This window comes from Symphodus melops (genome assembly GCF_947650265.1).
Source record: "Symphodus melops genome assembly, chromosome: 17".
NCBI lineage: Eukaryota > Metazoa > Chordata > Actinopteri > Labriformes > Labridae > Symphodus > Symphodus melops.
The window spans coordinates 8,852,246-8,862,324 of NC_136707.1; the positions used below are offsets into that span (position 1 = coordinate 8,852,246).

The 10,079-nt window shown below is 45.5% G+C and overlaps 1 protein-coding gene across 1 annotated transcript in view; it reads left to right on the plus strand.

The window, feature by feature from the left end:
• plekhh3 (pleckstrin homology, MyTH4 and FERM domain containing H3) overlaps nucleotides 1-9,801 on the plus strand; it is a 29,891-nt gene extending 20,090 nt beyond the window's left edge. The window contains exons 6-13 of the mRNA XM_079366710.1: nucleotides 935-1,058; nucleotides 1,655-1,952; nucleotides 3,690-3,897; nucleotides 4,036-4,163; nucleotides 4,753-4,873; nucleotides 5,315-5,791; nucleotides 5,988-6,179; nucleotides 7,279-9,801. Coding sequence (XP_079222836.1) covers nucleotides 935-1,058; nucleotides 1,655-1,952; nucleotides 3,690-3,897; nucleotides 4,036-4,163; nucleotides 4,753-4,873; nucleotides 5,315-5,791; nucleotides 5,988-6,179; nucleotides 7,279-7,416 — 1,686 coding nt within the window. The 3' untranslated portion in view covers nucleotides 7,417-9,801. The remainder of the gene's footprint in view (nucleotides 1-934; nucleotides 1,059-1,654; nucleotides 1,953-3,689; nucleotides 3,898-4,035; nucleotides 4,164-4,752; nucleotides 4,874-5,314; nucleotides 5,792-5,987; nucleotides 6,180-7,278) is intronic.
• The last annotated feature ends 278 nt before the right edge of the window (nucleotides 9,802-10,079 follow it).

The window sequence follows — 10,079 nt, forward strand, 5'->3', positions numbered from 1 at the left end:
AAAGTAAAAGGAAAATCTGGCCGGGTAGACCCGATGATAACCATATTTGTTGAATTAAAGAGGAGACACCATGTTATGCTTATTATTTTTGGAGGAGCAGTTGCTGGAGAGACTTTTAAAAAGTACTTGTCCATCCCAAATACAATTGACAGCAACATAACAATCTTTAAAACAGTAAAAAAAAAAAAAAAGGGGATGCATTTCAGAAAGTGTTTGAATCACCACGTGTGTAGGTGGAGGTCCTAAATGGATACACAGTCTATAGGTCCACCATGTACGTATACAGTGTATGGATTTCATCTGGGGTGTTTTGCTGCTTTGCATCTGGCCCATAGATTACCATCGTCTTCCTACATTTCAAACAGACAAGCCTGTCATCAGTGTGCACCAAACACTTCAGAAGAATGTGTCAACTTTGGCCCACTAAGGAGCGGCGAAAGCAGGCTTGTCTTGCAGCCAGAGAGAAAGAGTGGCTGATTTTTTTTATTTTTATGTTTGTTTGGGGGGGGGGGGGGGGGGGGGGGGGGGGGGGGGGAAGTAGTGGCAACGTTACTAATGAGCAACAGGTGCTGGAGGGCAGTAGCATAGAAGCCATCTGTACCTCTGGAAGGCATCTATCACCATAGGCAACACATGCACACTAAAGTCATTGACACCAGAAGATAAAATATAACGTGTCAGTCATGCTAGTGTGGTTTGCTGGGTCATCTCTTGACCTTCTTGATGCTTTGAAAGTTGCCAGAGCTGAATTGTGACCCTGGTCAAATCGACCCCAGTCACCCCTGACAGACCCACTCAATCACCCACTCACTGACCTGCTTCCATGTTGACTGCAGGAATATTGAAAACATACATGAAAGTTTGTTCTTGAATGTGTCTGGAGTTGTATTCATCATTTTTTTTTCTTCTTCTTTCTTTTACTTGTGCACTGTAGGAGAATAAGTTCAACCCTGAAGTGGTCGAGCACATATACCAGCACAATCCCGTGCTGAAGTACACCCAGGGCCCCCTGTATGCTCCGCTCCTGCCCTTCCCCTACGGCAGCCTGGAGCACACGTGTAAGTATTTTACATCTCAAGCATTATAGTAGTAACAGTATTTGAAATCTGTGCAAACTATATAATAACCCCAAAGTGCTTGGAGTATCTATGGCGCTACACTTCATCAAAAACTCAGAAATGACATTTCATAAAATGCTCCAGGCATGCAGACGGGGGGCAAAGGAGAGAAGGAAGCCCGAAATAATCTCACATATCAGTGCTGAAGGATGGGTTTTTTTGGAACTGTTGTCAAAGAAAAAATCTCAAAGCCATGATGATATTAAATTATAATTTATGACAGTGTCATAGAAACTAGCCGTAGCAGACATGTTCTATTTCTGTTTTATGGGTTTTGCTGCTAATTTGAGTGTAATGTAAGACAGCATGAGCATTTTTAGATTATTATAATATTTATTTCTCAGAACATGTGCAAAGCAACTGATAAAACGAGTGTAACAAATGAATGGGTCGCATCTTAAATGTCATTGATTTTTAAAAAAAGTTGTGTATGCAGTGTACAGATATTCTGAAGAGTTAAAAAGAGGAGAAAATGAAAAAAAAGTAAGTCAAAGAAAAACATACCATTGCACTCCTTCTCTTCCTCCTTCCCTCAGACCACAGCGGCAAAGGCTACGGCTCGGTGCGCGAGGAGGCCGTCAAGCTCTTTAACTGCCTGCAGCAGTTGGAGTCAGCGCGCGAGCCGGTTCCCATCATCCAGGGCGTGCTGCAGACCTGCTTGGACCTGCGGCCCCTCCGCGACGAAGTCTACTGCCAGCTCGTGAAGCAGACGAGCTACACGCCTGCCCCGTACACTGCAGCGCACCTCCGCTACTGGCAGCTGCTCACCTGCATGAGCTGCACCTTCCTACCCGGGCCGATAGTGCTCAAGTACCTTCGATTCCACCTCAAGAGGTGAGACGCACACAAAGGATAACGTTAAAGACATGATGCAGTTGACTTTAATGTTTATTGATTATCATTGTTATTGATACCATTTGCATATATCCCCTAAAAAGCCATTAATAAATCCTGCTGACGAGAGAAAGCTAAGTTAATATCATCTCTTCCTCGATTTGCAAAAAGACAGCTCTTCTTTACAGTTCCAAGAAAGTAAAACACAATGACTTCCATCTGGATAGCTTAAGTACATAGAAGGCACACTCACGTGCTAACAGCGTTATTGCAGTGTTTATTTTACGTCTTTGAGCGTGAACACAAGTTGTCGCAGCTAGATGCCACCTCAGGCCTCACAGCGACGGGACATTTCACTTTGAGTCAGACGTTAGTTATAGCAGAGGCACGAGAGCACGAGGGAAAAGGTGAAGTAGCAGTTATAGCTAGGAAATGCACAAGGATCAAGCCGGCGCCAGCACCACCAGTTTAGATATGGAAGCATGGTATGCCCTCACATGTTCGCCCAGACAGATCCAGTGTTTTAGAGCTGGATTTGCAGGTCTGAATTAGCCCCTCTGCCAAGCGTACTACTCTTAGTTATTAGAAGTGATAATCCCCCCACTCTGGATTTTCTGTCAAACGCCGTGTCATCAAATCTCTTTGGTTTTCTATCTTTAAATCAGCGCTTGGAATCACCGTCTAACTAATGAAACTGTCGCATGCGATGGCGATTTATAATAACGCCGTCGAACTTGCGACCAGTTTGTTTTGCTACGTCTTTGCTCTCGTTCTCACGCACTCTCACTGTGTGGATCAGAGCTGAAGCTGCAGCTGGGCAGAGCTAAGACTGGAGCTGGGCAGTGGGCCCAGAAAACCCTCCTCCGCTCCCTCAGTGCCCCGAGAAACCCCCGGGGAACGTCTGCTGTCAGAGGGAATAGGCCAAGAGGAGGATGAAGGGACTCGAAAGGAGGAAAGGGCAGAGGAGGGATGAACAGGAGAGAGCACAGGAAGGATCACACAGACTCTGTGGAACATTCCTAATTATGTTTCAGCGGGACAAATCCTACCCTGTGGCCATAAAGTTATGATCGAGCAAGAAATCGGAGGGAAGGAGAGGGGCCTCTCTCTCTGTCTGGCAGAATGTTTGAGGCCCTCATTTGTCTCTCTCTTTCTTTGGTGTGTGTTTTTTTGGGATGAACATCTCAGCGTAATTGTTTCCTTCCCATTCCCCCCCCCCCTTCTATTTACACACAAGGCCGAGCTCATATCTCCATCTTGTTGTAATTCACAGCTTTTACACTCCCCTAAGTGTTTTCCACTCGAGGCTCTAGTTTTAGTGTGTCGTCTGCCGGCCTTTGTGCCCCCTCTTCTAAAATCAACAGCACACACTCTCTTACCTACCACTCCTGGATCCTCCGCTGGGAGGAAGCGCCAGGTCATTCCGGTTCAAAGGAGCGGAAACACCTTTTCCTGTTTCGTACGCAACCCAAAGTCAAACATGTTTTCTTTGTCATTTTTCCTTTTCTTTGAAGGATTGATGGATGTTGGAGCTTTTTAAAGTCCCTTAGAGCTAAAGTGTGAACATTAGTCATTCCTCGCCTCATTGACTGGCAAGCTTTGCCAGCCCAGAGAAAATAAAGAACTCGGTTGCATCAAAAAGAGGACGTATAAGTAAGTCTGGATGTGCTTGCATATCACTTACGCTCTTTTTTTTCTTTTCTTTTTTTTTGCATTCTTTTGTCTTCTTTCGTGCAGGATCCAGAGCCAAAGTCCCGAGTCTGAGATGGATAACTATGCATCATTCATCAGCGAGGCTCTGGAGAAGACCAAGTGTCGGGAGTGTGTGCCTTCCTGGGAGGAGATCCAGATGTTGATGAGCCGACAGGAGATGCTGTGCACTGTGCACTACCCTGGTCCTGGATCCTGCCAGCTCTACATTAGCTCACACACGACTGCCAATGAGGTGTGTCCTATCTTTTTCTACTTCTAAAAATCAACTTTTAACTTCTTTAAACATAGCCTGATCTACATTCTAATCACATTTTAATAATTCTGTTTTCACTCACAGTGTTACTTCTTTTTCGCCCCCCCCCCTTCCCAGGTGGTGCGAAGGATGCAGGAGAAGCTCAGCCTGCAAGAAAGCAAAAACACGTTTGCACTGTACGAACAGAACACACTGTGGGAGCAGCCGGTCGCGGGCAACACTCTGATCGCAGACATCCTGACCAGGTTTGGAAAAAAAAAAAAAAAAAGCAAATGTCAGTCTTCACCCTGTAAAACAGAACAGACAGACACTTTGAGGAAGTCAGACACAATAAAACCGAGCTGGCAGACACTCGATCAAAACACTCCGTCTGGCAGGAATCTGAGCTATTTCTTTCACTTCACTTCGGGTGATAAATGTGTACAGTGCAGGGGATTGTGTGTTTATCTCCGTGCTTAAATGTTATCCAGTATCCTTGATAACTGGCGACCTTGTCTGGTTTTGTTGGTCAAACATGAATCCCTGCTGGGAAACTGCACTTGTGGCACTATTTCTGTCAGAAAAGCCTGCCAGCCAAGGTGAAGCTGTCAAAGTCTCAAATGGAAGCTGGAATGTAAAAGCTCTTTTTTTCTTTCTTTTTTTTTTAAACAAAGGCGTCCTCAACCAAGTTAACCAAAAAAGTTACTAAACAACAACACCACACATTGAGGCCGTGATTTCTTGTAACATATTAACATCGAGGCGAAACGTTCTTAGTGTACCATTTACAGTATGTACGAGTAGGTTTGGTCCACGTCCCGGCTTTCTAACCGCTTCTTTCCCTGTTCTGTGCAGCCTATCCTCCAAGGAGTCCGAGTCGAAATCCCAGTGGAAACTTGTCTTCAAGCTCTACTGCCTGCTGGACGCTGACAGCATATCAGTGGACAGCATTGAGTATCTCCTCCTATTTGAGCAGGTAATGGAGCAGAAAAACGACTCCTCAAAGTGCAGAGTCCTCCTCACAAATGTCTCCTAGTTGTCGGGGACTGTTTCAGTGCTGGACATGAGATACATTTTACTGTCCTGCTGTGAAACGTTTCTTAATATTTCTTGGGATTATTATAAGGATTATTAGGTTTTTAATCATTTTTGTTTAATGAGCTGTGATTGCAGTGAAACCACATTGCTTTATAGGCATGACTAAGAATGCTGGCGTTAGTGCAGAGGGGGGCAAAAAGCAGCCAGCGCTGGCTCAGTTAACGTTTTTCCTGAGGACTCTCATAAAAGAGTTATGGGACAAAATAAAGCAGGGTGGGGTAGGAAGGATTAATGGCAGGACTGATGCAGTTGCTCCAAAGTTGTGTCTAAATGTTCTTCCTGTTCTTTTCCTCTGGTTGTAATGGCCTTTGCGCTTCAGTGTCATGAGATGGTGGTGCGTGGCCAGCTACCAGCCTGCGAAGAGGACCTGCAAGCCTTAGCTTCCCTGAGGCTTCAATGTCTAATGGGCGACTTCAGCACACACGCCCCATGCCCGCCCCTCGATGAGCTTTTCCCAGTTCACATGCTCGAAGCCAGAGTCCTCATGTCCCTGTCTGCGCCCCAAGCCTTGCCTCCGTGTCAAGTGGCGGCACAGGGCTGTCCCGCCACGCAGCGCTTCCTGCAGGGAACGCTGTGGAGCCACACGGCCACGGTAGCGCACAAGCAAAAGGTGGAGTTGGACATGCGCCTGCGGAGCCGGCTGAAGGAGGAGGCGGCGGCTGTCATGGGATCAATCTTAGAGCGTTGGAAAGGTCTGGACGGCTACAGCCGCAGTGACAGTATGGCTGCCTACCTCACAATTGCACGCCAGTGGTCAGGCTTTGGATGCACTCTGTATGAGGTGGACTTTTATATTGTGAGTACTGTGAAATCACACTTAAGTTTTATTGTTGTACTTAAAAAAAACAAAACATTTTTTTGCTGTGAGCGAACTTGGACACCTGATGTAAATTAAAGGATCTCTTTTAGCTGTTCTGACATTCTGCTCCATCCTCTCTCTCTCTCTCTCTCTCTCTCTCTCTCTCTCTCTCTCTCTCTCTCTCTCCTTCCAGAGTTCAACAGGGAGTTTTTCCCAGAAGCTGTGGTTGGGTGTAGCTGCTACATCCGTGTCTCTGTATCGACAGGGAGAGGCGGATGCCCTGGAGTCCTTCCCCTATGGACAGATCTGTTCCTACGGGGTATCGGACAGCAACACTTTCAAGATCACAGCCGGGGATCGGGATCTGATGTTTGAAACCACCAAGGTACAGTGGCCGAGGCATAAAGTGAACATTCACAGATTGAGCTTAGACGCCAAGTGGCCTTATCACAAATCTGCTCACAGAGCAAGTGAAAGAAACAACGCTGTCTGCTCATGATAGTCCCTTCCCTCCTGTTCTATGACCCAGTTTAAAAAAAAACCTCACTAATTGGCTCTAAATAGAGAGCACACAACCAGCCCCTGCTCTCCAACCCATGCAAACTACCAAAAGCCTGACTTCCTGGTATTAAACAGCAACTGGGGGAGCATTTTATTGCTGTGGTTAAAATAAAATATTGGGCAACATTTCGAAGAAAAAAAAAAAAAGAAAAGCCGTCGTTCCCAAAATACTTTTTTTTTCAGCGGAGAACAAATCTCGCCTTTCACGGGGCAGATTCACTTGCATCTTCCCACAGGGAACAAAAAATCCCTCTGTGATCTCTCATGGGGCACAAAAGTGGCTTTTATTTATTTATTGGACGCGCGGGCAAACTTAAGTAGAACCAAGGAAGGCCCCTGCTTTCAGGAAATGAAGGCCGAGTAGTGCTCTGACATGAGTGTGCACGGTTTTTTAAACTTCTGGGCAGGAAACAGGAGAGAGAGAGAGAGAGAGAGAGAGAGAGCAGATTTACAGGGGGTGATTATGGTTAGGCCTGGAGTTATGGGTGAGTGCAAGATTAGCTGCTGATTCAAGGGTAACGGTTGGAAGTTGAAGAGTGGGTGAAGGGTGAGACTGAAGCTAGGCAAAATGTTTAGAAAAGCCAAAGCAGGAAAGGAGTTATAGCCATATAATAGTTTAAAGCCATATGTCATTGTCATATCATTGTATAATACTAATAAAAAATGGGATAATACATCACAGTCATGAAATAACCACATACATGTAAGGCCTCTTTATGCGTGTGTGTTCTCCACAGTCTGACACAAAACATCATCCTCAGCTTCTGGATGATCCAGTTTTTCTAGCAACTGAATGACATCATCCCTCTCCACCCTGCTGTGACAGTGCCAGACAGACACTAAGATTGCCAGATTGACCCGTCTTTCTTTCTCTCTCTCTGTCTCTCTCTCTCTCTCTCTCTGTCTCTCTCTCTCTGTCACAGCTAACTGAGATCATGCAGCTGATGAATGCGTACTTCAGTGCCATCCGTCGACAGCGAGGGAAAGGGGAAGACGCTGACATCACCATGGTTTCCAGGCCGACGCCCACCCTTCGGGAGCTGCCCTCGCACCCTGTCTGAGAGGGACCCATACCCTGGACATTCCCTTTAACCCCCTACACCCCCCACCACCACCACCCCACCACCATCATCCTCCAACCGTTGCCCCTTGTGTGAGGCCCAGGCCCCGGTCCTCTGGACACCACGCCTTCTCCACTGGGAACGGCACGGCAGCCAAAACAAAGAGCGGGCTGTTTTCACTCCCCATCCATGAAAATAAACCTTTACTGAGCTTTCCAGCTGAAGGAACTGGCTGCTGGAGGAGGTTTGGAGGGGGGGGGGGGGGGTGTAGAGGAGGGGAGGGGACAGAAAGGCAAGGCAAGGGGGTTCTGTTTTGCGAGTGAGGCCCAAAACCCGCAGAAACCAATGTGGTTGCTGATGAGCTGTCACATACCCTCCACACCATTCTCTCATGCAACCACCTCTGTTACCCTACATGGCAATTCCCCCCCCCTCCCCAAACCCCATCCCCTACCTCAGCCCTCCTTGACAATGTGAGACATTTGCATGAGCCATGCATCAGGGAGAGAAAGCGTCATAAGAGTTAAGAACTTATGGCAACTTCTATAAGCTGTGGTACTCCCCTCATGAAGGTATGGCATCGAGTGAAATACTGCTCTCTCTCTCTCTTGCTCTCTTTCTCTCTCTCTCACTCATTGTGCCATATTTGTTCTGCCTTTCCTAGAAGGCAGCCGTCCCTCATGCACTGCTGGAATAGTGTTGAGAACATTCAATGACACACACACACACACACACACACACCCTCCCTTGTCCTTGGCTCTCTCTTTCTTTCTTTCTCTCTCTCTCCCTCTCTCTCTCTCTCTCACACACACTCACCTACTCTCTCTTTCTCTCTCGCTTGCCCTTATGCTGACATGTTCCTCAGAGACGGTCAGTTTTCGTAAGGTCCCTGCCAGGCTTGCATTACCTGGAAGTGTTGATGCAGTGAGCCATGTGAACTCAAAGCTTGAAACAGATCTTGAACTGTCGCTAAGTCACTTTGGCTGCCGTGTCCACATAGACTCTTACAGATGGGATTATCATTGTGTGTGTGCGTGCGCACACACGTCAATTTGTCAATTTCCTGGATGATACATTGAAAGTCTGAGCTAGTTTCGTTTCATATAAACCAAAGGACTCTAAAAGACGTTTCTTCCTTGTTTCCACCTAATGCTCTGGTGTCCTTTGTTGTGCTGCTTGTCTTGGCTGTAATCCTCCATCCAAGACTTTGTTAACACTTGACTGATGAGATGACTTCTTCTTTTTTTTTTTTTTTCAGTTAGTATTCTAATGCAGCTCTACTCTGCTGAAAATAACAGGTGCTTTACTGTTTGTTATTGTTATTTTCACATTGTACATATACAGTATATTGGAAAAAGCTCAACTTAGAGTTCACGTAAAACTCTTAATCATCAGATATCTGGATCATTAAAAGAAGAGACACCATATTATCCATGCAGTTCCCCATCCACCCCCTGCTATTTAAACCACCTATTTTTTTTAATCAGACCATGGATGCTTTTGTAGAATTATTTATGCAGACTTTGCTTTTTTTTTCTTTTTTCTAATCGTCTTAAATGCAGGCCCAGTTGTTTTCTTTGACATAAGGTTAACCAAAAGCTACGGATGCTTCTGGTTGTGCTCCTTTAAGCTGTTTTGTAAATCCTGTGTAGCTCCTTCTTTGTGTTCACTGTCTGAGTATTCTTTTGAAGCCAAAGTTATGCCAAGTCATGGATTTGAGCATGGACCAAAGATGTTTTTTTTTTTTTTGTAAGCGTTCATAAGACATAATCCCAAAGCAGACAGATCCCCCCTCCATTTATTTGTCCGTTTCTCATTTTCCTATTTCTATTCTTTTAACTTGAATGTCACACAAAGATGAAGACATCCTGTAGTTCACATTATGTTTTGTAGTCAGTGACCTTTTAGGAACCGGAGACCATAGATAGGCTGTTGTCAGTATCATTATAGATTGCTGTCGGCTTCACGACCCCATGCAATAACTAGCCTGAAGACCTAATTCTTCTCACCACGAAAGGCCTTGACCAGTCGTTGCACAGTCAGCCTTCGCCTGCTCAGACGCAGGCTTCTTTTGCATTTTCTACTGCAGCTGCAGGCAGCTCCAAGCTACATGTATGAAAAGTTAAAAAAAACAAAAAAAAAAAAAACAAATCAAACTGCGGATATTGTTGCTTTGTATTAAGCTCGTTTGTATGCTGCATGGTACCTTTTTATGTTATGAGTGTATAGTTACTTGCACTATTGTTTGTTTTTGACTAACTTGGAAGTGCAATAAAGACAATAAATACTGTATGTAACTAATAAAACAGCACCATTTTACCATACTCTGTCTTTCTGTAAGGTTCTCTCATTTCCTGTCGTATTATCTGAACATGTTCTTTGAACAGTGAAGCAGTGTGAGGTTATTGTTTTCAACCAGCCTGGTTTTTTATATATAAAAAAAAAAGAAAAAAAAAAAGGCTGGAGTTTGGCGCCAGGGGCAGAGCTCCGAGCTGCCTCCTCCACAAAAGCCGTTCAGGTTAGAAACAATAGCTGGTTGAGCAAGCGCTGCTAAGTGCCTTTACGTTCCCCTGCGGTAATGAGCCTTAACTGACTTGGAATAACAGCCACCACTTCTGTGCAGCTCCAGGTGAGGGGGAAACATGGGGGGGGGGGGGGCTTTA